The sequence below is a fragment of the Dendropsophus ebraccatus genome, chromosome 12 (assembly GCF_027789765.1).
Source record: "Dendropsophus ebraccatus isolate aDenEbr1 chromosome 12, aDenEbr1.pat, whole genome shotgun sequence".
Lineage (NCBI taxonomy): Eukaryota > Metazoa > Chordata > Amphibia > Anura > Hylidae > Dendropsophus > Dendropsophus ebraccatus.
In genome coordinates, this window is record NC_091465.1 from 38,505,865 (window position 1) to 38,533,740 (window position 27,876).

The 27,876-nt window shown below is 42.0% G+C and overlaps 1 protein-coding gene across 3 annotated transcripts in view; it reads right to left on the minus strand.

Moving 5' to 3' along the window:
* Nucleotides 1-20: 20 nt before the first annotated feature.
* ALG9 (ALG9 alpha-1,2-mannosyltransferase) overlaps nucleotides 21-27,876 on the minus strand; it is an 85,306-nt gene continuing 57,450 nt past the window's right edge. For 2 of the 3 annotated variants that reach the window (XM_069949055.1, XM_069949056.1), the window contains exons 14-15: nucleotides 27,571-27,698; nucleotides 21-1,176 (exon numbers count right to left, since the gene is read on the minus strand). In XM_069949055.1, coding sequence (XP_069805156.1) covers nucleotides 1,053-1,176; nucleotides 27,571-27,698 — 252 coding nt within the window. In that variant the 3' untranslated portion in view covers nucleotides 21-1,052. Of the gene's footprint in view, nucleotides 1,177-4,163; nucleotides 4,244-27,570; nucleotides 27,699-27,876 lie in introns of those variants that run through there. The other variant, XM_069949057.1, reaches the window with a different exon arrangement.

Here is a 27,876-nt window from a genome sequence, read left to right on the forward strand (position 1 = left end):
ACTGATCAAAATGCTTTTTTTTTTTTTTTTTTTTTTTTTTTTTTTAGCATACACAAAAATGCGGTCGACCACACTTTGTGTATGCTAAAAACACAGATGCGTTTTGATCCGCTTTTTGATCCTTTTTTTTTTTAGAATGAAAGACAATGGAAAAACTGATCAAATTGGATGGACATCAATACATCAAATTTTTCATCCGTTTTTTTTATCCATTAAAAAAAAAAACAAAAAAAAAAACCAAAGGATGAAAAAAACGACTGCAAAAAAACCCATTGTGAACCCAGCCTAAACGGTATGTGAGATATAGTATCTCATAATATAGTGACATATGTAGCACATGTTGAAAGTGGCAGCAATCATTCTCTATGGATCTTAAAAGGGATTATCCATGTTTGGGCATAAAATAGTGAAGAAACGTACTACCCGATAAACCCATACCTGTCCTCTGTGCAAACAATTTTGGTAGACTATGGTACCTAGTGACAGTACAACTAGGTACCTTTCAGACTCTATCAGGTCTAATAGGATTAGAATCATTTCTGGTATCGACTTCCACATGTCTGTAATGATCGCAATCTGTATATAAGTTACAACCCTAATCCAAAGAGAAATAGAAGAACTAAACTCCCGCATTGTGGCTAGAACGAATGCTGTACATTATAAAAAAAAAAAAAAATCCCATTCCAAGTAGATGCAAAAGCTATCCTGCACCCATGGATAGATAGCAGCCATTATATACATATGAACGGATGGACACAACATTAAATATACATCATTTCTCAGAATCCTGAATGGGAACAGAATATGATAACGCCGTTATACAGCTAATACTTGATGGAGATACTGAAATTTACAACTTTGAGCAACTTATTTGTATTGGTCATAGTAAAAGCAGGGTTGACCTGAACATCTTACAAGACTGTTGTATATCATCAAAAAGTTACTGCCAAAACAGATGTTCTATGAAAGGCCCCTCCGGCGGGAACAGAAGATTGTTAGGAGATCTCACAGCAAGACCAAGTGGGTTCTCAGCTTTGTTACAGGGTCCTTCCTCATCCTATGTTCTTCTTTTTCATCTGTTTGGGCCGACGGGCTTTCAGAATAGTGTAATTTGAGTATGTTGTGTGCCAACTGGATACGAAGGGGACATAAAATGCTCGAAACAGCTTAGATGACCTGAAAGAGATGCAGAGAAGGTTAATACAATGTGAAATAAAACCATAGGAAAAAATAAGTGAAACTGTCTAGACAAAGGAAATTCCAGTGTAATATAAAAAAATACCCCCTGTGACAAGTGATACTGCTATGATAAGTATTAGCAAACAGCAAAAAATCGACTAAGGCTATATGGAATCTAAAGTGATTTTCCAAATATATTTCATGACAGGTCAACAGAACATGACATAAATAACTTGCTGGATGTCACTGAAAAGGCCTGTTTTAGTCTACATCATCCATGGAAAAAAATGGGATCAGTGCATTAGAGGAACAAATAAAGGTGTAAAGTGACACCACCTCAAAACAACACCCCTGATCTAGAACAAATTGTTTTTTATTGGACTCTCAATTCTTATGGACAATTTTACGGACTAAAAATTCTTTAAATTTAAAACAAGAGAGATGAGCAAACCTCAAGCAAGCTCTGGTTTGTCTTAACCTGAACTCTCTACATTTTATTACTGGAGGCTGAAGAAGTTAGATGCAGCCCTAAGGGTGCCTGGAAAGTATGGATACAGCCATAGGCCATAAGCTGTATCCATGTTTTCCTGGACTCCCTAGGGCTGCATCCAACTTCTTCAGCCACCGGTAATAAAATGCAGTGTTCGGGTTCAGACAAACCAAAAAATGCTCAGGGTTCACTCATCTCTAATAAACATGCTTCAAGGGGGCTACCCTGCTAGAAGACCATTTTCACTGTTTTGGGTGGTCATCTCAAACAGGCATCCATCATAGTGGACTAGAGAGAATTATTTTTTTTTAAATGTGGTCCGCATAGCAACAATACTCTTCAGCCATAAGGACAGTTTTACATGCACATTTTTGCATCACTAATATAGACCCAAGTCCAGGCCTTAGGCCGCATTCACACATTCGGAGAGCTGTCCACAGCTGCACAGACTCATTCATAGGTATAGGTGACTACGGCCCTTTTATGGATCTGTAGCGACTATGCATGGGTAAAAGGGTCTAACATTTAGTCATTCAATCATTTATCATTATCTTTGGGGTCCCCCACTTATCAACCCCTTTCATTAGCCCAAGTAGAGAGATGCAAAGAAAATAAATAGTACACACTATTATACCAGGTGTGTACACAGGCAGAAATATAGAAGAACGGTGTACTATGATGTACTACTCTCTGTACCGAGCAGCCGAAAAAAGCTGCAAATGGATTCAGCAACCAGACCTTCCATAATAATCGGGACAACTAGTGTCCATTTGGGAAGCTTCTATCACCTGAATTTTGCTTACCAATTATATAAAAGTAAAGGAACAATATTCTAGGGTAGCACTATATTTTTTGTTTCTTATGATGGTAGAAAAAAAAATATGATCATATTCACTAGCCAATTTTTCAAAGCTGTTCTTTTATATGAAAAGTTTTGGTGAGCACCATCTATTTTACGCTTATTAGTTAAGCGGTAAATAAGGGTGTTAACCTCACATTATCGCCTAACCATCCCATTAACTGTATGCTGCTCCAATCACAGCAATAAGGTAAATGAAAATTGATATATCTCCAGTAATGTCTATACATCACTGAGTAGCAGGGATGGGTAGAGTAGCTGCATCTCATGAGACCAATTACGCAAGGGAAGAGTGTGTCATAGCCGGGAGCAGAAACGTCTGCTCCCTGATATGCTGAAATCCTAGCTCTCGCCTTATCTGTAATGAAATGGTTCCTGACAATGAAGTGTCTGCTCGGTGTAATTAGGTGGCTGCTCTCTAATTCAATTACCATCTCCATGTATCAGGAGCTCATCGCTGACTGTACAGGACCTGACGTCAATTGAGCTGAAACCCCCAGAGGATCAAGTTGGGCTGTCATGCCTCTCAAATCGTCTTCATCCTTAACCTTTTCTATGCTGCACAGCTTTAGGCCAAGGGATGACATTTAACATTTCACTACTTTTGGCCTAAATCACACAAGAAATGCATCATAAAAAAAACTAAAGCTTATATATGAGAAATGAGAAAATGTATATGTAGTTAACACAAAAAGCACTGTTAAAGAAGAAACCTCCCCCCACAGACAACACCAAAGATCATTACAATATCATCATACTGTATATAATTTATCCAGCGCTAACTAGGTTAATGTGGATGGACAGTGATGAGCCTTCTAAAGAGTGAACCCCCACCATCTAACAACTGTAAAACCCCAATGGAAGACCTCTCTCCCCCCAACAACTGTGAACCACCATGGAAGACCGCTCACCTCTCAATGACTGTGAACCACCATGGAAATCTGCTCACCCCCCAATGACAGTGAATCACCATGGAAATCTGCTCACCCCCAATGACTGAACCACCATGGAAGACCGCTCACCTCCCCATGACTGTGAACCACCATGGAAATCTGCTCACCCCCCAATGACAGTGAATCACCATGGAAATCTGCTCACCCCCAATGACAGTGAATCACCATGGAAATCTGCTTACCCCCAATGACTGAACCACCATGGAAGACCGCTCACCTCCCCATGACTGTGAACCACCATGGAAATCTGCTCACCCCCCAATGACAGTGAATCACTATGGAAATCTGCTCAGCCCCCAATGACAGTGAACCACCATGGAAATTTGCTCACCCCCAATGACTGTGAACCACCATGGAAATCTGCTCAGCCCCCAATGACAGTGAATCACCATGGAAATCTGCTCACCCCCCAATGACAGTTAACCACCATGGAAATCTGCTCACCCCCCAATGACAGTGAACCACCATGGAAATCTGCTCACCCCCCAATGACAGTGAACCACCATGGAAATCTGCTCACCCCCCAATGACAGTGAACCATGATGGAAAACCACTCACACCCCAATGACTGTGAACCACCATGCAAGACCACTTACCCCCCAATGACTGTGAACCACCATGGAAGGCTGCTCACCCCCCAATGACAATGAACCATGATGGAAGACCACTCACCCCCAAATGACTGTGAACCACCATGGAAGACGTAACATGGCAAAAGCAAAAGACCAAATCCTGATGGTTCAGGAAAAGGAGATCTACTACCTAGAACGAAAATTAATATGGTATTATAGCATTGTGATCGATCTGTGTGGGAGTTGTATTGTGAATCTAAGCAAAAGTCAATGATCAGCGTGACGGCATGTGATTTCAATTTTATCAATGAAGTAATTCTGAAAGGGGCTGTAATGTGTGTCACACTATAAGAGGAATGAAATAAGCATACAATTGCAGCTTGCAGGCCATGGGAGTGCTGACATGGTTGTCTATTGTTTCATAGTAATCTTGGCACCAAAATGATGCATTATTCTACACTAGTGGTCCGGTTGTCATGGCATACTGGAAGTTTCTTTTACATACATAACCATAACTTTGGTTTTGTTTTTTTTAATTTTTACCTAGGAAGGATTTTATTTAGAAATCATGACCTACCATAACCCATTTATCAGAGAAAATTACAATAAATGACATGTACTGTAACTGAATTTATTACATAAGTAGAGATAAGTGAATCCAAAATGTATTTCAAGTCTGGTTTGATAAATCACATTTGTTTCATTCACATTTGGCAGTATCCTGATTGCCCTTGTAAAGTAAATAATGAATCAGGGACTCCTGTCAAAAGGAGGAGTCCCTGCTTCTGTATAGTACACAGAGCAGTGGTACACATTTAGTGGACTGAATGTTATATATATAAGCTGAGACACATAGCTGCAAAAAAGAAAAGGAACGGCGCACATAGCGTGATACTGCAGAGCTGGATTTGTGAGTATCTATGAATAGGTGTTGCTCACCTTGGGGGGGTAGTGCTCCGAGCCCGACACCGCCTGATGCTTTGTAGAAGTTTTGCTCTTTACGCTCGCTGCCCGTCCGAGGATCCGAAGAAATCGGTCAGGAAATCAAAGTGAAGATTCACTCATCGGAGGCAGGATGTGTGGAGTACTCGGACGTCTGGCGCAGTACTCCACACATCCTGCCTCCGATGAGTGAATCTTCACTTTGAAGCTGAGACACATACAACATTGCCATTACCTCCACGCTACTCAATGTACAGAAGCAGAGACTCTGCCTTGGATAGCGGTCTCTCTTTCCTGTATAAGTGAATCGTCCGAAATGAATCATGAAAAGTTCAGATTCTAACAAATCTAAATTTTGGGGGGAAATTTGGACTGAATTGACTTGCTCATCTCCATGTATAACATAAACCAAAGAATAGCAAACCAGTACAAAAATGACTATTTTGACAGAACTATTGACAGAATTCTCATTGTTATGCAGGCACGGTCTGCCATGGCTGCAATAAAGCCACTCAGAAGTTCACCATGTCTACTGTGCACTGAAAAGAAATTATTTTTGGGCGGCACGTCTGTGTCGAGGGTGGTGCTCGTAGTAGGAAAGGATTCCTATAGCATCATGAAAGTTCGAATCTCGGCACTCACCATTTTCATGCTTCAAGAAATCTTTTATTGTAGAAAATTCATCAGGTTTTTTTTACAGTGGTAAAAAACAGGCCGTTTCGGCGTCAAGCCTTCCAGTTGAGGAAGGCTTGACGCCGAAACGTCCTGTTTTTACCGCTGTAAAAAAAACCTGATGAATTTTCTACAATAGAAGATTTCTTGAAGCATGAAAATGGTGAGTGCCGACATTTGAACTTACAGTGCACTGAAAGGACACATGCTGCTGCAAAATGCCATCTGTATATTACGGTAAGGTTAGGCAGACAAACATATTATATATATATATATATATATATATATATATATATATGGATATATACATATATATACATGTTAGGATAGTAAAATCTGAGTTTTCCATATTACATTTTACTAAAGTATCTAAGTCATGTCATGCTTCATGGCTTTAAATTCAAGTTTTTGTTAAAAATAGAGCGAAATGATGAAAAACGGAGGTCACCTGTCAGCCATCCTCTGCAGGAAACAGTTTATGGAAACTAAGGCTAAATTCCAGCACTAAAATATAGCTGGGGAGAAGAACTAGAGGTTAAATCTGTCTGAAGTCAGGATTGCTTTTTCTGCTAAAAGCAGCCTGGAGTAAGTGTATGTCTCCTCCATGGAAAGATAGTGTACGTAAGCAAGTGCGTCAGAAGGGATTAGGAAGCGCAGCTGCCTGCAGAGGCCGGAGAACACTGGGGCATCTTGTGGTGCTGCAGCACAAAGCCTACAAGGGAGCCTGGCTGTGACAAGTGATTAATGAAGCATAGGCCTGCTGCAGACGTGTGTCTTATGCTTTACTGCTGAAGGGGATATGAGTAACATTTATACAGAATATATATATTTATATATAGTTATCAGAATCTTGCTGTAAGGTAGGGGTGCAGCTAGGCATCCTTCACTCAGAGCACATATACCTAAAACCTATTATGCACTGTAATACATGTAATTACCATACATTGTGCTATACACCACACATACATGATACAGCTAAATGACACAGATTGACATACACATATTATACACCCATACAGAATATATATATATATATATATATATATATATATATATATATATGCACACACACTACACATACATACAGCACCAATACCAATCACAAACACATATACACAAATACCACATACAGATTATGTTACAGTGACACACATAACACTTACTATGTATAGCAGGTAAAAAACTTTTGACTGTTGTAACATAAAAAACACAACAATCACTGAGCTCAGGGAGTTCAGTGACAAAGGGGTTATCCAGGATTTAACAAAAAAGCCCAACATGGCTGCCTTCTTCCAAAAACAGTGCGTGTTATCTTACAACTCACTTTAATGGAACTGAGCTGCAATATCATACAGAACCTGAGGACAAGAGTGGTGCCGTTTCAGCAAGCAAGTAGGTTTGTTTTTGAACTTTTGGGTAACCACTCAGTCAAAGAAGACTTGTGGGTAACCAAGGGCTTGTGGGTAACCACTCAAAGAGATCAGTCGTAAATTTTAATTGATTGGGGTTTGCACATCAGATTCCCACCAAACGAGACAGGAGGAGCGTTTAGCTAAGTGCCTCTCTCCTTGTCTCTATGCATTTCCTAGTAAGTCTAAGGAGCCTGGCTTGTGCATCAACAAGAACTAAGCACTTAGCAGCCCTCTTCTTCCACCTTGTTTAAGCAATTGGTGAGGGCCTGAACACTCAGACCCTAAGGGTCCTATTAGACAATGCAATTTTTCATGATTAACGATTGTAAACTAGATCGTTTTTCGTTAACCTGAAATTATTCAGCATATTACACAGAAAGATAGTTGTTAGTTATGATTGTTACAACGATTGTTACTGCGTTCATTTATGACAGCTGGGGTAGGATCTGTAGACACCCTTATACTGTGCCCCTACACATCCCTACCCAACTAGGGTAGGGATGAACTACTTGAAACCCCCCCCCCCCCCCCCCCCCCCACACACACACACACCCCTGGGTAGCTACATATGCCATATCATCAAAAGTGTTAAAAGATATATATACTGAAAAACTCTGGCACAAAAGGAGGAGCTATCAGGAGTCTCTGTGAATTAGGATTCTGTATGTGACCAACCTTTACCTACTCAAGAAGAGTGTGAGTAATCTAAGTGACCTTATTATTAGACTATACATATTGCGGGCAATAGAGGAACCATTGGATGTTTATGTATGTTGTTTTATGTTTTCTTTGGTCATTGTTTGGTCAGTGGTTTGCTGACCCTGTTACATTTTCCTGTAAAATTGAAAATTTTTCAATAAACTATGTCATAATTTATATATATATATATATATATATATACACATATATATATATATATATATATATATATATATATATATATAGAATAAAGCAGGAAGACGGCACTCCAATAAAGTGAATAGGTGCAGGTTTATTCACCCGTATACGTACAGCGACGTTTCGACTCAAAGCTGAGTCTTTTTCTCTTTTTTATATATATATCAGAATGCAAAAAGATGCAGTTTCACAGAGTATCCTCCAGCACATCCAGAAGAGTATAAAATAGGCTATGATGGGCAATATAAGAAAATGCCAACATTCACTTAAAAAGGAGGTGTCAGTTTCCCTCATGCGTCTTCTCTACTAAATTCTATACTTGTATTTCCCATGACATGAATATCTTCAGGCATTCTGTGGTTCTTCCTATGACTAATAAATTGACAGCTGGATGTTACCAATGCACTGGTCAATACAGCACATAACTACACACGAAAACTGTTCAATACATTTCCAGGAGCTACAACAAAGAAACACCACAATGCAGAGTTCTAGGAAAAGAAGCTTCAGAAATGTTATTTTATGGGAAATGCAAGTACTTACTAAAACCTGAGCAGATAGTCTTTATAGATTGGTCTGTTTGTTTTGTCCAGAAACAGTACCAGTCTTGTTAATGTATTGTATTTACTATGGGGCTGAACTGCAATATCAGACATGGCTTAGTGGCGCAAAAGGTGTATTGTGAAGCCCCAGGGTCCCAGTGCAAAAATCTGTAAAAAGTCCTCCAGCTACAATGCCTCTTCATGGAACAGAATGGCCTCCGGGCTGGGTTTCCACATATGTGTTTAGAATGCGATCTGAATGCGGTGAAAACTGCACCCCAATTTCTCTTCAGCAGCCTCAGAAACCAGGGCCCAGGTGAGACGGCTACCTCTCCACCCCCTTTAAGGAATATAACAAAAATCTACAAAAAGTTGTCTATGATTTCAGACAAGCTATTTAAAGGGAACCTATCATCATTTTCATGCTGCCTGAACCATGAGTGATCAGGGCGGTTCCTACCCGACCAACCTTGACTGAGTCGTACAGGGAGAGATCCATCAATCAAGGCTGGTGGGGTGAAGTGTGGCTGCCGAAGATTGCCCAGATAATTCATGGTCTGGACAACATAAAAGTAATGAAAGGTGTCCTTTAAGGGCTTGTGGATAAGTCCCCTGCTCTGACTCCAAACCTGTATGGAGGATTTACTGTTTTACTCTCTGTATATACCTCTGATGGTGGGGTATGCATCCCAAATATAGCCCCAAAAGATAGAATGGTTGTGAACAGCATAATACAAGAACTCTTTATTCTTTATAAACATACCAATAAATCTAGGTTCACATATGCATTGTCTTCCATCCCATTCCATTCATCCTTTACATCATCGGAGCAGAAGAATGAAAAAAAAAAAAAGTCAACAAATCCACTGCATACCAGACACCAATGGCGCCCAATGGAACCCATAAACTTTATTGGACTCTGGGATTCCGGCATGGTGTCCATCATTTGACCAGGCCAAAAAATTCTGCATGCTGGGTTATTTTGTCTTGTCTTTTAGAAGGAATATGTGACGGAGCCTCCCACGTAGATGTGAACCAAGCCTACGTAAACTCATGGCCACAGATAATGCAAAACAAAGTTGTAGTGGATGATTTTATGTTCAGGGGCCTCCGGGGAACAGGGCTGCTTCAATTTTCATGTGTTAAACTTTTCCGTTTATTGACAATGATCCCCCAGCATTGAGCTGGAGCTATAAAAGTCATCATCAAAGTGGCGTTGAAGTGCACTTAATGACTCGGGTGCACAGCTATGGGACGCACTTCACACAGTTTTTACAGCTCAATTTTCCCTGATAGCTGCTCTCTCTCTGGTTGATTAAACTCGCAGACACCAGCCATACGCGTCAGCTTCACTTTGTTTTACACTACTAGGGTGGGGGATGTTCATTAGCTTCAGCAACAAAAGACAATTGCTGAATGATTTAGGATTATTTCAATATAATGCAACATAGTTACATGGTGGGATGTGCCGAGCCTATCCTGTGGCAGAAGGGGAAATAAAAAGAAATCCACAATAGCATTGTATATATTGATAGTGACACAATCACTTGTACAATAAATCTCTTGTACAATAAACCCCTAAATGGTATATTGATTCTAAAAGTGCATGTATGGAAAAAAGGAGGAGGCATTAAAGGGGTTTATCCCAAGATTATAACTTACCCGCAGGACAATTTATAAGTATCTGATCATTGGCGGTCTTACCAGCAGTCATGAGAATATCGGTCTCCTATGTGAATGAAGAATGTGCCTGCCCACCTGTGCTTCATTTACTCACCATGGCACTGCGGAAAATAGGTGATCTACAAAACATGGCAATCTGCAATCCCATTGTAACTGGAGTGATGGTTGAGTATGCATGCAGCCACTCCATTAACTAGACAGGGGACCTCTGCTCTTGTGACTGGTGAATATCTCAGCAGAAGACGATCAGGTACTTATCACCTATGCCATGGGTCTCCAAACTGCGGCCCTCCAGCCGTTGCAAAACCACAATTCCCATCATACCTGGACAACTAAAGCTTTGGATTTGGCTGTCCAAGCATGATGGGAAATGTAGTATTGCTACTGCTGGAGGGCCGCAGTTTGGAAACCCATGACCTATACTATAGACAAGTGATATGTTATATTATATATTTTGGGATAACCTCTTTAACTGCATGGTGGCTCAGTGATTAGTCTTGTGACCATAGGGTCTAACCATAGGCATAATCTGTGTAGTAGTAGTAGTATGTTTAAAGGGGTTGTCCGGCGATAAAAAATTATTCACAGAATAACACACATTACAAAGTTATACAACTTTGTAATGTATGTTATGTCTGTGAATGGCCCCCTTCCCCGTGTTTCCCCCCACCCACGCTAGACCCGGAAGTGTGGTGCATTATACTCACCGCATCTCGTGTTGTCCACGGTCTCCGATCCTCAGCAGTGACGTCTTCTTCGGGAGGCCGGCGGCCACGTCATCAGCCGCTCAGCCGCGATTGGCTGAGCACAGTTATGCTCAGCCAATCGCGGCTGAGCTTCGGATGACGCTGCAGAGGGCGGCCTGCACTCGGGAAGATGCGCCGGCCTCCCGAAGAAGACGTCACTGTTGAGGATCGGAGACCGTGGCCGGCACGTGACAGGTAATGTATAGCGCACCACACTTCCGGGTACACGGGTGGGGGTGGTGGGACACGGGGAAGGGGGCCATTCACAGACATAACATACATTACAAAGTTGTATAACTTTGTAATGTGTGTTATTCTGTGAATAATTTTTTATCGCCGGACAACCCCTTTAAGTAAAGTAAATAATATAGAAATAGTATAAGTAAATAGGGTCCCCTCCAGTCTATTGTTTCATTTGTCCATGAGTGTGCTGTAAAACATAACTCTAAATGCTGTGCAGAAAATGATGCAACACTGCAATGAAACAACGCATTCACATTGCATTACTGCATGTGTGAGCACAGTGTTGGCTGCATTTCTAGCAGTTGCAGTAGAGCACAGCTATGACCAGTGACAGCAGCTTAGACGCAATGTTTCAAGATGACCTTAAAATCTACTTTTGATCCAAACTGCTGTATAAACAATCCCCCCGTGCTTTATAATAAAGTTCTGCTACCTTAGGTCAGTGCATCAACAGATTTCAATGACCATAAGTACAGAATCATTTCAAAGTACAGAAACTAAACGAGGAGATAGAGAACATTTTATTAAATTACTACCATACATAGAAAATGAGCCATGGTACAGATAGTTCTAGAGATTCACCTTAAAACGAACCTCCAGCTATAAGAAAAAAATAAAACTCTGTAGTGCTTAATATAATCTGTAACTGTACAAAGTCGTTCATTAGCAGTCCTTCTTTCTGAGCTCCAGCAGCAGTCACCAGACATAAGCTCTGTCTCCTAGCCAGCCTGAAGGACTGCAGAACGTGATTTTTCATTTATAACGTCTCATTTCAAAGAGGTTTTCCCTTATTTTTATTTACTTTGCATAGGGGACCCTGTGTGCTGCAAAAATAAAAATTACAGCATACTCACCTGCCCCAATTCCCTGTTGCTGTCATGTCAACTCTAAAGGAAATGCCCCCTAAGCTATCACTGGCTGCATCTGTGACCCACCTCACACAGTGATTGGCTAAGCAGGCAGCATTTACTGCAAGTTTCTCATATAAATCTTTTAGGATTAACCTATCCTGTGTAAGTATACATGGACTCCTAAGCCCAGAATGAACAGATGATTCATGAGTAAATTAAAAGTTCTACACCTTGTTTTCCCACTAAATTATACATCAAACTGCAGGGCCCCTTCTGGTGGCAGATCAGACTGCACCACAGGTTCCCTTTACATGAGTTTATATTTGCTTTCCCCTACTCAGCCCATATGTTGAGTGGGGAATTAGGCTGGGTTCACACTTTACTTTAGTTAGTATTGGTCAGGAGTGGGCCCAAGACACAGAAAAAGGTGCTAGAGTTGTTGTTTTTTTTCTGGTTAGTATACTACACCCATGTCACCTACCACTCCTATTATTTACATTATTTATTCAACCACATGTAAAATTTGTCCTGTTTATATCAATAGATTTGGTCTTATAGTGGGAATACTAATAACGGTGATAGCCCAGACGCCTCTCCCCTTCACACCTTATTACAGCATGGCCTGGCAGAGCTTACAGTCATGCTCATTATCCGCAATCGCTGCACGCCTGGAATGTGTGCTAATCCCACTTTCACATATTAATATCTGCTTGTTTCTGTTTTGACCAGACTGGCATAGTCTTCGGTACAATCCTATTAGCGATAGCGTATGCCCTGACAGCGCCAGCTGGGAAGGTGAACGCCAGGCTCTCTAATCACCCCGTTACCTGGGAAACCTCACTGACTTCTCCCTTTACTGCTCGACTTGCAGCTGCCGATAAAGAAATACGGGAACATTACATTTCACATTAGACCCCTGGTCAGGAGACAGCACGTGTTGTGGTTTCAGTCTACATTCACTAGTATAGTCACTATAAATCCTTTGGAGGTATTCAGCATTTAAACGGCTCTTACACATGAGATAGCTGTCAGCCAAATAGCCATCTCTCCCAGCTCCTACAGAAACAGACGCGCTCAGATGATCCAGACGTGATTGTTTTCTTCCACTATAGAGAGGGCAGACATCCCTTACAGAGCTTTTCTCCTAAGGGATAAAGGATAGTGTCTGGCTGCCCCCGCAGGCGGATTGTAAGACAACTGCAACAAAACTTCTGATTTCAGATGGCATTTAGCTAATGTGTATAGTCAGTATACCTTTCATTTCTAAAGTTTCTTACACACCTGCATAGTTTTGTTAGATTAACCCTTCAGTTTGTTGACAGGGTCATTTTTAACCCTCCAAGAGCCCCTCCATTGTGGACAGATATTTCTCATTCTCTCCATTTCAGAGCGGCAGTCTGCCAGTAGTGCACACACAGGACTTCCCTTCTCTTACTTGTCTGGACCATCACAGCAGAACACATACACCTTGCTATACTATGCTGAAGTGCTGATGAAGTTGCACTGGACTGAACCACTGGCACTATGTCCGGGTAGCCCCTCCCGCAGCTCCCTGCGCTTGCCAACAGTGCTTGTAATAGCACAGGCAGCGAGCGGGGAACGAAGAGCAAGTGGGCACTGACCTGACAGGTTGGCACTCGCTTGCGCCTAAATATTGGGCTGTCTAATATGGCCCTAATGCTCCGACACTGCAAGGTAGGATGTAAGCAGATTAGAGATGAGTGAACCAGGTTCGGGTTCGAGTCGATCCGAACCCGAACGTTCAGTATTTGATTAGCGGGGGCTGCTGAACTTGGATAAAGCTCTAAGGTTGTCTGGAAAACATGGATACAGCCAATGACTATATCCATGTTTTCCACATAGCCTTAGGGCTTTATCCAAGTTCAGCAGCCACCACTAATCAAATGCCGAAAGTTCGGGTTCGGATGGTAGTGGTAATGCAGCTGGATGTTGTGCTGCAAACGATTTTCTGTCATGTTACCCTTGCTTTGAAGTACAGACATAGATAGGTCACAGCACATTAGACAGCGGTGTCTATAAAAGCTGTTACATAACACAAATGAACAGAGACAAATCAAAAGCAAAAAGAAAACAAAACACATAAATGGCTGTTCTGAGCGCAGTGTAAAAACTGGCAATACAGCATAATAACATAGAAAATGGGCAGAAAAGGATCATCTGACTTATTCAGTCTGTGATGGCCTTATATTACTCGATTTTTCAAGGTCCTCATAGATATAATGGAGTGATAATACTACTACTGAAGTCGATTATAGGAAATGTATCACCTAGAACCTGAACAGCAATTAGTGACATGCTTTACAGCAAGCCTCATGGACATAGACACAATGAACATCTCCTATTCTTTATATGGGACATATTTGTAAGCATTTTCTATTGTGTTTGCTAACTACTTGTGTCACCTTCCGCTGTACACATCACTTGCTAGCTACCCCTTCCTTATCAGCACTTGACACATTCGCGCTGGATGAGGTAACAATATCACAGATGAATTCTGTTTTGGAAACCCATTCATCAGCATCATACTGTAATTTGTGGAGTGTGGATGAAATTTTAACATGTAGGTATATTTTAAACCATTAGTTATATGTTTTTTTTCCCTATAGGTGCCAGTGTAAGCAGTGCCCAAAGTGTTATAACATATGGAGAAGAAGTCAATGGGGAGACTGAAAGTGATGTTGTTGACCAAAGCAGAATACAGCTATTCTTTCTTAAGGCCGCATTGCACAAAGCGAGTATTAGCCATATTTGGCCGATTATTGGCCATTACTCCCTATATCTGCTTTGTGCAATAAAAGGCTGACATGCATGATGTCGGCTGATCGTTGTCTTTCAATATGTTGAAAGACAAACGACCACAATAGCAACAATCTGCTGCCGTCGCCCTGTGTAATAGGAGCAGAGGCAGCAGACCACCGCTATCCTCTATGGGCTGCCCGGACAATCTAACAATTGCCCCGGCAGTACCTCTTGCCCCCCCCGCTCACTGTTGGCATGTGTAATAGTGCCGGCAGCGGGCAGGGGAACGAGGAGCAAGCGATTGTTGACCTGACAGGTCGGAGGTCACTCGCGTTGAAGTTCGGGCCGTGTAATAGGGGCTTTAGCGGTCCTCTACAAAATGGAAGCCATGACTAATAACTTTGAAGCCTACTAAGAATCACAGTACTTTCGGCTTATGTAACAATCACATATAGAAAATATAATATTGCATTCATCTGCCAATGTTTTTTGTTACCGTTGAACAAGTAGAAATGTGTTTTTTCCTAGAGGGTTACATAAAGCTTTGCATTCATTAAAATCCAGTATGAGACACATATTCACAATACATGGAAGAGCACTGCGGGGTGTCTACAAATATGGCACATATTATTCCGGTCATAAACTTTATTCTATTGTGGTAACAAAGGCCCAAGGCTGCAACAAGGCAAAGAAAATGAATTAATGCGGCTAGTTAGCTCTGCATGCGGGAGTATGGATTGAAGCAGGGGAACTGATGGAATCCTTGCAGCTGAAAATCTGTCCGCCTTGCATTCTAACCTAAGTGAAGACGTGGGCTTTTACGTCAATGCTGTGTGACTTAACCTGACAAATGGCAGGAGAACAATGAGGACCGTGCTGAGCCAAGCTCTTTTTTTATTTCCATGAGCCCTTGGGACTAGAAAGCAAAAATGAGTGTCTGATCTCTGGAGGGGAGCGCGGCGCTGTCTGCGTATTGGGACGCACACATGTAATGAATGATAATGCCCTAACCTTGGGACAGTGAATGCTGTCCTCTCCACCTGAGGGGCTGCTAATGACGCAAGTGAAGACAGAAAAAAAAATCTAAGATAGAGGGAAAGTGACGGCTTTGCTTTTAATGGCGTCCTTGGGGGGGGGGGGACAGATCCTGTTACTGTGACAGTAAAGCGTGATAACTTTCGGCGGCTATCTCCACACTTCATGAGTGCAGAGATAAGTTAAGGTGCCCTTTATGAGGAAAACAGGTTTTGTCTACGTCAGAAGCAGTCAGCCATGCAGACACTGCTATATCAGTTTCAGGAGCTATTATAAAACAGATGCTGGAGCGGATAAGGGATAACAGCATCCTCCATTATCATTTCTAGGCAAATGAAATTCACAACCGTACAAGAACTTTTTTTTATCTTCCTCCACTATGTGATTTCTTTTTTAAAATTAACCCTAAATCTAATATATATATATATATATATATATATATATATATATATATATATATATATAGAACCTTCTGTGATAATTCACTGCATTATATATCTTTACAGGGCTTGGGTACAGAGCCCCAAATGCTCGGAGGCATAGATGTAAGATATCATGTTAGCTTTGAAGCTTCTTACACAAGGCTATACATTGGACTCAATAATGGGCTTATACTTTAAAAAAAAAATGATTTACCTATCCTTTACATCTTTAAAGGAGAAATCCGGCAATATATTTTTTTTTTATTTAAGTATTGTATTGTCCCCCAAAAATTATACAAATTACCAATATACACTTATTATGGAAAATGCTTATAAAGTGCTTTTTCCCTGCACTTTCTACTGCATCAAGGCTTCACTTCCTGGATAACATGGTGATGTCACGACCCGACTCCCAGAGCTGTGCGGGCTGTGGCTGCTGGAGAGGATGATGGTAGAGGGATGCTCAGTGTCCCTCCAGTGCCCTGTGTCCCTCAGTGTCCCCCTGCCATCATCCTCTCCAGCAGCCACAGCCCGCACAGCTCTAGGAGTCGGGTCGTGACATCACCATTTTATCCAGGAAGTGAAGCTTTGATGCAGTAGTAAATGCAGGGAAAAAAGCACTTTATAAGCATTTCCTGTAATAAGTGTATATTGGTGATTTGTATAACTTTTGGGGGCAATACAATACTTTAATAAAAAATTTTGCCGGACTTCTCCTTTAAGTGAATGGAGCAGCAATGTGCATGCTACACTCCACTTATTCACCTTAGAATAGCTGAAGATAGGCTGCCACAGTGCTTATCCAAAAGTAAACGAGTAGGTTCACCTCTCAACTATAATTATGCTCATTCAATAATTGTGGTTCTTACCTTGTAAAGAAAGTGTCTTATAGGATCCGGAGTGGTGCAAACAAAGTCCAGGAGCTTGCTGGACATTCAGTACATCAGTCCAATATAAAATTTTCCGTAGCACTCAAGCTCGTAAAATCATGATCCTTTATTTTTCACGAACACAAATACATCCAAAAGATACACAAGGAGTGAGCAGCGTTTCAACGTGACCGTCTTTTTCACAGCTTATACACCAAATACATAAAAAGCTCATATATATATATATATATATATATATATATATATATATATATATATCAAAAAGTAAAAACAAAAAGGAAGTTGACCACTTACCCCCTCCTCCAACTGAGCGTCTAGGTGAATGTAATGCGCATGTGTCAAATCAAATCAAGACGCGCTTGTAACACCTGTATGCAGACGCTGTGGTGGTGGGGTTAGGTGATCCTCCTAGTGGATGAACATAAACATTACACACTGCATTAAAGACAGAAAAACACACGGAGATAAGTATTATCATAATCTGATTTCACATTATAATTTAGCTAATAAATATACATCAAATCTGTTTTATAGTTGAGTCCTTTGGGGAAGCGAGTGTCCATATTCAGTATCCAGAAGGCTTCTCGGTTGAGAACCTTCTGTGACCAGTTCCCTCCTCTGCAATCTTTATAAACTTTTTCCAAACCAAAAAATGAAAAATATTGCAAGTCGCCATTATGCACAGTTATAAAATGTTTTGCTGCACCTGATACATTTTCGCCTTTACGGCTAATATCATAAATATGTTCCGCGATGCGGGTTTTTAATCTTCTTGTAGTACAGCCTACATATGATTTACTGCAAAAAGAACATGAAATAACGTAAATCACATGGTCTGTATTACAGTTTAAAAAGGACTTAATACAAAAACTCTGTCGGACGATAGCCGTTTAGCTCTATCTAGCATCCAGGGGGCGTATTTCCTTTTCCGTAATCTCTCATCTATTCTTTTGACCTCTCTAGCATAGTCCTCTTCTCTGGAGCATGCTCTTTTTGTCCTGAGATACTCTCCTTTTGGAATTGCAGAAATCATATGTTTAGGGTGACAGCTAGTGGCCTCCAGAATGCTGTTGCAAGCGATCGACTTCCTGTATATAGAAGTTATAACCGTACCATTTGCCACATCTCCCGTGAGAGTAAGATCAAGGAAGTCGACCGTCTCCAACAGACTTGTACTGGTAAACCTAATATTATAGTTGTTCCCATTGATGTATTCAATGAAATCCTCTATGGGCGGTACATTGCGATCCCAAATGAACAGGAGATCGTCAATGTACCGTTCATACCACACAATACATTCTTTGAACGGATTTTCATCCCCAAAGAGGAACATGTCCTCCCACCACGACATGTATAAATTTGCAAGCGTGGGGGAGAAGCACAACCCCATCGGGGCTCCAGTAACCTGGAAGAAGTATTCCCCTTCAAATAAAAAATAATTATTTTTAAGGAGGTAATTCACAGCTGACAAAATAATTCATTAATTTCATTAGAGTATAAATTTGCTTTCTTGAGATGATTTTCACCTGTTTCATACATTATTAGACATAAATAAATTTACAAGGCTACTAACGGTGAAAAGACATTTTTTTGAAAATGAGGCCAATAGAGGTGAGAATATACAACAACCTCATAATAGAGAAGATGTACCTATTATGGCTATATGTGATTTTAATGAACAGATGATAGTGTCACATTTAAAAGATCATCAGTCTGAATGTAATAATGATTTTTCCTCCGCAGCTCCTTTACCATCCCGAGTCAAAAGTAATCCTGGGTTTTACCCCAAAAAATCGAGGGTACCCGCCCTCGATATTTTTCAGTATGCAGTAGAGAAAGAACTTAGATCCTTATGCGACCTTGCCCCCAAGAATAATGCGCTTTCCCATATGTCCAAAGTCCTATCTGAACTAAATACAAGCAGATTAATTGTCAGAAAGGCGGACAAAGGGGGGGCAGTGGTCGTGATGGATCTTGACCTCTATCTGCAACAAGCATACGTGACAATCATACATATAGAAAGATAGATCAAAACCCGGAGAAAATATGTAAAGCGTCACTACAGAGGCTGCTCCAGGAGGGCAGGGGTCTGGGTATCCTCACTGAAAATGATTGTAAATTTCTGATGGTTGAGGACCCTATAACCCCTGCCTTCCATGGACTGCCAAAGGTCCACAAAGCCATATTAGATCTCTAATTTCAAGTATAGGCTCACTTTCTGAGAAAATCAGCATTTGGGTAGATGAACTGTTACAACCCATAGTCAAGAACTGAGTAGCCTACCTGAAAGACAGTAAGGAGGTTCTGAAATCAATGTGCAATCTGAAATGGAAAAAATCATACAGGTGGTTTTCATGCAATGTAGTGGGTCTTTACTCATGTATTCCTCATGACTTAGCATTAGTCTCGCTTGAATATCATCTCAAGAAAGCAAATTTATACTCTAATGAAATTAATGAATTTATTTTGTCAGCTGTGAATTACCTCCTTAAAAATAATTATTTTCTATTTGAAGGTGAATACTTCTTCCAGCTTACTGGAGCCCCAATGGGGTCGTGCTTCTCCCCCACGCTTGCAAATTTATACATGTTGTGGTGGGAGGACATGTTCCTCTTTGGGGATGAAAATCCGTTCAAAGAATGTATTGTGTGGTATGGACGGTACATTGACGATCTCCTGTTCATTTGGGATCGCAATGTACCGCCCATAGAGGACAACTATAATATTAGGTTTACCAGTACAAGTCTGTTGGAGACGGTCGACTTCCTTGATCTTACTCTCACGGGAGATGTGGCGAATGGTACGGTTATAACTTCTATATACAGGAAGTCGATCGCTTGCAACAGCATTCTGGAGGCCACTAGCTGTCACCCTAAACATGTGATTTCTGCAATTCCAAAAGGAGAGTATCTCAGGACAAAAAGAGCATGCTCCAGAGAAGAGGACTATGCTAGAGAGGTCAAAAGAATAGATGAGAGATTACGGAAAAGGAAATACGCCCCCTGGATGCTAGATAGAGCTAAACGGCTATCGGCCGACAGGGATCGTTGGTCTCTACTGTTTTCTTCAAACACCCATGGAGACAACAGTGGAGATGATAGATCCAATAGAAGAATAACCTTCAGTACACCGTATAGTCTACAATTTTCTGAAATAAAAAGGATTTTTAATAAACATTTACCAATCCTGTATCAAGATGAGAAATTAAGTAAGATCTTGGAAGGAGGGTGTGATGTAGTTGCGAGAAAGGGGATTACGATTGGTAACATCATTTCCCCCACAGTACCAAAACATAATGTGAACAAGGGCAAAACATGGTTGTCCCAGAAGGGTTTCTTCCCATGTGGAGGACCCCGGTGTAATATATGCAAATATGCAAAAAGGACAGTTAATTTTAATATAGACGACCAAAAAAAGTTTTTGTATTAAGTCCTTTTTAAACTGTAATACAGACCATGTGATTTACGTTATTTCATGTTCTTTTTGCAGTAAATCATATGTAGGCTGTACTACAAGAAGATTAAAAACCTGCATCGCGGAACATATTTATGATATTAGCCGTAAAGGCGAAAATGTATCAGGTGCAGCAAAACATTTTATAACTGTGCATAATGGCGACTTGCAATATTTTTCATTTTTTGGTTTGGAAAAAGTTTATAAAGATTGCAGAGGAGGGAACTGGTCACAGAAGGTTCTCAACCGAGAAGCCTTCTGGATACTGAATATGGACACTCGCTTCCCCAAAGGACTCAACTATAAAACAGATTTGATGTATATTTATTAGCTAAATTATAATGTGAAATCAGATTATGATAATACTTATCTCTGTGTGTTTTTCTGTCTTTAACCCCTTAAGGACAGAGCCTGAAATGGCCTTAATGACAGAGACAAATTTTATGAATATGACCAGTGTCACTTTAGTCATTAATAACTTCGGGATGCTTTTACCTATCCGGCTGATTCTGAGATTGTTTTCTCGTGACATATTGTACTTTACATTTCTGGTAAATTGGAGTCGATACTCATAACAAATCTTTATGAAAAAAACCCAAATAATGTGAAAAAATGTGAAAAAATGCATTTTTCCAACTTTGAAACTTTTTTGCGTATACAGAAAGTGGTTATACCACATAAATTATATATTAAATAGCATTAGCAACATGTCTACTTTATGTTGGCGGCATTTATTAAACTATCTTTCATTTTTTTTAGACGATAGGAAGCTTAAAACATTAGCAGCAAATTTCCAAATTTTCAGTAAAATTTCAAAATCAGATATTTTTAGGGACCTGTTCAGGTTTAAAGTGTATTTGAGGGGCCTGTATGTTAGAAAGCCCCACAAAGCACCCCATTTCAGAAACTGCACCCCCCAAACTCTGCAAAAGCATATCCAGAAAGTGTTTTAACCCTTTAGGGGAGTCACAGAAATAAAAGCTAAGTGTGTAAGGAATTTGAAAATTTTAATTTTCTGTGCAGAGATTTTATTGTAATCCAATATTTTTCATAATTATAAACCTATTACCAGAGAAATGCACCCCAATAATTATTGCCCCGTTTCTGCAGTTTATAGAAATACCCCATATGTGGCCCTATTGCGCTATTTGACGCAACCACAAGCCTCAGATATAAGGGAGCGCCTAGTGAATTTCAACGCCTCCGTTATATTTGGTCATTTTTGACTGTACCACTTCAGGTTGGCAGAGGCAAAAACACCCCTAAAGTGACACCATTTAGAAAACTACACCCCTCAAGGAATGTAACAAGGGGTGCGGTGAGCATCTGGACCCCACAGGTGCTTCACAGATTTTCCGAACAATATGGCGTGAAAAAAGAAAAATTTATTTTTTACACTAAAACGTTGTTCTAGCCTTCAATTTTTCATTTTCTTAAAGGGATAAGAGGCAAAAAAAGACAAAAAATGTGTAGCGCAGTTTCTCCCGAGTACAGAAATACCCCACATGTGGCGATAGAGTGCCAAGGGGGCGCAGGACGAGCCTCCAAAGGGAAGGAGCGCCAATTGGCTTTTGGAAGCTGAATTTCACTGAAAAGGATTTCAAGGGCCATGTCGCATTTACAGAGCCCTCGTGCTGCCAAGACACTGGAAACCCCCCACAAGTGATTCCATTCTGGAAACTACACCCCTCACGGAATCTAACAAGGGGTGCAGTGAGCATATGGACCCCACTGGTGACGGGCACAAATGTGGAACAATGTGACGTGAAAGGGAAAAATTTCATTTTTTCACTTTCATGGCACAAATGTGCCCGTCATCAAGGGGTCCATATCCTCACTGCACCCCTTGTTAGATTCCTTGAGGGGTGTAGTTTCCAGAATGGGGTCACTTGTGGGGGGTTTCCAGTGTTTTGGCAGCACGAGGGCTCTGTAAATGCGACATGGCGTTCATCATCCATTCCAGCCAAATCCAACCTCCAAAATCCAAATGGCGCTCCTTCCCTTCGGAGGCTTGCCCTGCGCCCACATGGCGCTTTATGTCCACATGTGGGGTATTTACGGACTCGGGGGAAATTGCTCTACACATATTGTGTGTTTTTTTCTCTTTTAACCCCTTGTGAAAATGATAAATTCAAGGCTAAACCAACATTATAGTGTAAAAAATGTAATATTTCATTTTCACGCCACATTGTTCCACATTTGTGCCCGTCACCAGTGGGGTCCATATGCTCACTACACCCCTTGTTACATTCCTTGAGGGGTGTAGTTTCCATAATGGGGTCACTTGTGGGGGGTTTCAACTGTCTTGGCAACACAGGGGCCTTTTGAATGCAACATGGCCCCTCGAAATCCATTCCATCCAAATCCAGCCTTCAAAAACCAAATGGCGCTTCTTCCCTTTGGAGGCTTACCCTGCACCCGCATGGCGCTTTATGTCCACATGTGGGGTATTTCCGTACTCAGGGGAAATTGCTCTACACATTAAATGTTTTTTTTTATCTTTTAACCCCTTGTGAAAATGAAAAAACATGACAAGATTAATGATTTAGAGTAAAAATTTTACAAAAATTACACTAAATGTTGGTCTAGCCTTGATTTTTTTCCATTTCCACAAGGGGTTAAAAAAGAAAATGAACACAAAACGTGTAGGGTAGTGTCCCCTGAGTACGAAAATACCCCACATGTGGGCATAATGTGCCATATGGGCACAGGGCAAGTCACCAAAGGGACAGAGCGCCATTTAGAGGCTGGAATGGAGGATGGAGGCCATGTCGCAATTACAAAGCTCCTGTGCTGCCAGAACAGTAGAAACCCCCGACAAGTGACCCCATTCTGGAAACTACACCCCATAAGGAATCTAACAAGGGGTGCAGTGAGCATATGGACCCCACTGGTGACGGGCACTTACGTAGAACATGTGCCGAGAAAATAAAAAATACAATTTTTTTCATTTTCACGTCCCAAATGTGGCCGTCACCAGGGGGCCATATCCCCGCTGCCCCCCTTGTTAGATTCCTTATGGGGTGTAGTTTCCAGAATGGGGTCACTTGTGGGGGGTTTCTACTGTCCTGGCCGCACAGAGGCTTTGTAATTGCATCATGGCATCCTCTAATGGGAATGGCGGCCATACCTATTTAGCTGGGGAAAAGGGACAATTCTAATTTATTTGGGGGTATTAGGCCAATTATTAGATTATAAGGTTGAGAATGACAGGTGTCCATCAAACTCAACCTGTGTTGATCCAGAGGAAGGCAAAAACCCTCGTAAGGCAGACGACAGTAGCCTCATCACAGGGGAAAAATTCCTTCCCGACTCCATAATGGCGATTAGAATAATCCCCGGACCAACGTGACCCCTAAAATAGGAATAAGGGACAGAATTTAGATAATGTAGAACCCCAGTGACGTGTGGTGCGCCTTGAAGCGATCCAGTATGCAGAGGCCCGGGGTGATCAGGACAGGCGTCACACTGGAAAATGTTGTCCTTCCTGATCCCCCTGTTACGCCACACTCTCCACTTCTTCTGGGGTCTCCCTTTCTCCAGTGTGGGGGACGTCACCTGGAAAATGTTGCCCTGGTGCGATACGGGGTCCTTCATATCCAGAAGCGCTGGGTCCGCTCCATGGCTGCTAAATATTAGGGCTCTATTACTACTTCTGATATGTTCGGATCGTGCCGCAAGCTACAGTAGCTCGGGCAGCGAGGGACCAGAAGAGGGGGTGCTGGGATAAAAGTTATCCCCGTACAGGTGGTAACCTTTATCCAGCAGTGGGAAGATCAGTTCCCGGACGATGTCCCCACTAACTCCGAGGATGGGGGGGGGGGAGTGGGCATCTGGGGGCTGGATTCGGGTGTCCCTTCCTACATACACTCTAAGGGTACGTGCACACTGCGGAATCGCAACAGATAACCCTTCGTGCATTCCGCAGCTGGCACCCACCGGCGGACTGATGCAGGCGCACGTCTCCACACGTGTCATAGACTCCATTCTATGCACGGGCGGATTCCGCTCTCCGTCCAATGTGTTCATTCTTTGGATGGACGACGGATTCCGCCCGTGCATAGAATGGAGTCTATGACACGGGTGGAGACATGCGCCCGCATCAGTCCGCCGGTGGGTGCCAGCTGCGGAATGCACAAAGGGTTATCCTTCGCCATTCCGCAGTGTGCACGTACCCTGGATCTGTAAGTGTACCCAGAGGTACGCTCACACAGTTTGTAGAATTTCACACCATACCGTCATCTCTTATTGGGACGGTACTGGCGGAAAAGACGTGTCTGGGGGGCAGCGTACGCTATGCTACCCCCCAGACACGTCACAGGATGATGAGGATGAATGGAGGAAAGAACGATCCCCCCCATTCATCCTCACTGGCTGTTTCGGTGTCGGAGGTAATAATAACGTATCCCTCTGACGCCGAAAACACCCTGGGGGCCGTCTTTATACGGGGATTGGTATATGGGGTATATAGTGGTGTAGTGTCAAACTTTATTCAATGTAGTGTGGTGTAATGTAGTGTTTTTTACGTGTTTTTTTACAGTAAGTATAAAAAAAAAACCTACGCCAACAAAGGAGTTGCTGCTAAATGCCGCACTTATGTGCGGCACTTATAAGCAGACCGTGGCAGTAGGATATAGAAAAAAAAACACCCTACGCCAAAAAGGAGGAGTTGCTGATTAGCAGCGCACTTTCGTGCGATGCTGATCAACACTCAGCGGCGATAGGGTGCGGAAAATAGAAAAAAAAAAATTTGAAAAAAAAAAAAAAAAAAAATTCTACATTCTGAATATCCCTGTAGCTGCTGATAAGTGTATTACACATATCAGCCGCTAGGGGGCAGCAGAGCGCAAAATACGGAAAGAGCCGACGCTGGAGCCGAAAATAGCCGAGAGAAGCCGAACGTGACGTCACGGAAGAAGCCGAAGACCCGAACGAAGACGAGAACGCCGCGAACCCGGAAGACGCCGATCAGGAGCCCGGGACAGGTGAGTAATGTACAAATACCTGCTCTGGACCCCTCGGCTACCTAGCTGAGGGGTCCAGGGCAGGTATTTACTATTTTGTGGGACTCTGATCGCCGTGCCACCGGCCCGATCGCCGTGAACGGCCGGCCGGCCGTTCACGGCGATCGGGCCGGTGGCACGGCGATCACCATTACTTTTTACAGTAATGGCGGTCGGTGCCGTCCTCGGACAGCACCGACCGCCATTTTTTTCCGGGTCATCGGGTCGCCGATGACCCGGAAAGGTTCCGATCGCCGCTATTGGCTGATCTGAATTGATCAGCCTATAGCAGCGATCGTAAGCACGGGGGGTGTTAACCACCCCCCGTGCCGTGAAGCTAAGATGGCCTGCTATGATTTATAGCAGGCCATCTTACCCGACCGCTGTGTGTGAACACGCAGCGATCGGGGAAACATCGGGCGTAAATTTACGCCCTGATGCGCCAAGTACCAGGGCGCGAGGGCGTAAGTTTACGCCCGATGTCGTTAAGGGGTTAATGCAGTGTGTAATGTTTATGTTCATCCACTAGGAGGATCACCTAACCCCACCACCACAGCGTCTGCATACAGGTGTTACAAGCGCGTCTTGATTTGATTTGACACATGCGCATTCCATTCACCTAGACGCTCAGTTGGAAGAGGGGGTAAGTGGTCAACTTCCTTTTTGTTTTTACTTTTTCATATATATATGAGCTTTTTATGTATTTGGTGTATAAGCTGTGAAAAAGACGGTCACGTTGAAACGCGTTGCTGCACACTCCTTGTGTATCTTTTGGATGTATTTGTGTTCAGGAAAAATAAAGGATCATGATTTTACGAGCTTGAGTGCTACGGAAACTTTTATATTGGACTGATGCCACAGTGCTTGGCTATTGTCAGCAGTCCCATAATGAATGAATGAAGCAGCAGTCGGATATACATGCTGCTGCTCCATTGACTCGATTGACTCCTGGGACTCCTGTTCTCATCAAAAGCAAGTGTTCATGTGGTCAAGATCCACCAAACAGAAACTTATTGCTCATCTTGTAGCTCCCCTGCTCCCTTCGAGAGGGATTTTTAACTTAGCGATATTCCTATCTGAGCATTTGATCTCCTTGGGGTGTTATTACATGCAGCGCTAGTGGCTGTGGCTAGTTCCTTGACTTACTGCAAGCTCAGATGCCACCTGGATATGATCAGTATCATGTGAATGCTTCCCAGGGCTCCTAATATTACCCTGACATCTCCATCTATCTAAATTAAAGAAGTTATCCAGTGCTACAAAAACATGGCCACTTTCTTCCAGAGACAGCGCCGTTCTTGTCAGTTCCTTGAAGTGAATGGAGCTTAATTGCAAACCACAACTGAACCTGAGACAAGAGTAGTGCTGTCTCTGGAAGAAAGTGGCCATGTTTTAGTAGCGCTGGATAACCCCTTTAAATCAGCTTAGCATAAACCACACTCAGCACCCGGGATTACACTGACGTGCAGGGCAACATCGCAACTTGCATCCGAGAAGCATCGGAACTACTGAAGTGCTTCATCCTGTTCATCGGACTTTATTCGGAGCATGTACACAGTATAGGTCACAGAGGTTGGGTAATGCCAACACTTTCCACGTAGATGGCACCCTTCCTCATGGCACGAGTAAGGGTGGTATGTACCCAAATGTCAGCCATAGAGAGTTCTTCCTGCAGATTGGCACAGATGTTAGACAGGCTAATTATCACATTTTTATTGTACAAATCTTTAATAGATGGCTATAAAATGGAAGTCTAATGGTATGACCCAAAATTATTGATGTCTATGGAAGCTGTTATATTTTTTTTTTGCTGTTATTCTGTTACTTCAAGTTTTGCAAAAAAAAAAAAAAAAAGAAAATGCAAATCCTTTCCTATATGATAGGTATTGGTTTCTTTGGTTAATATTCCATTTTGTATCATAGAGAGTGTTACTTCAGACATGGTAGCAAATCCCAATGATCATACCTTGAGGCATCCAGGAACGGTTTATAAGCTATAACCATCCATTCGTCCTTGGCTGAGTAACGTGGCTCCCGAGGTGTCTTGGTGACGGTATCAAAATCAACCAAATAGTGACACTTAGCAATGTCCACCTACAAGACAACAAGACAACATATTTTAGACTGCAGTGACAAATCTAATGTTTTTAGTGACAGCATGACAACCGATTACTCTCACAGGACAGAAGTGATTTTTTTTTTCACTTTGTGATATCTTTGGGTAATTTAGGTTTCTAATGTTAATTTGTTCATTATAGGAACTTATACCTAT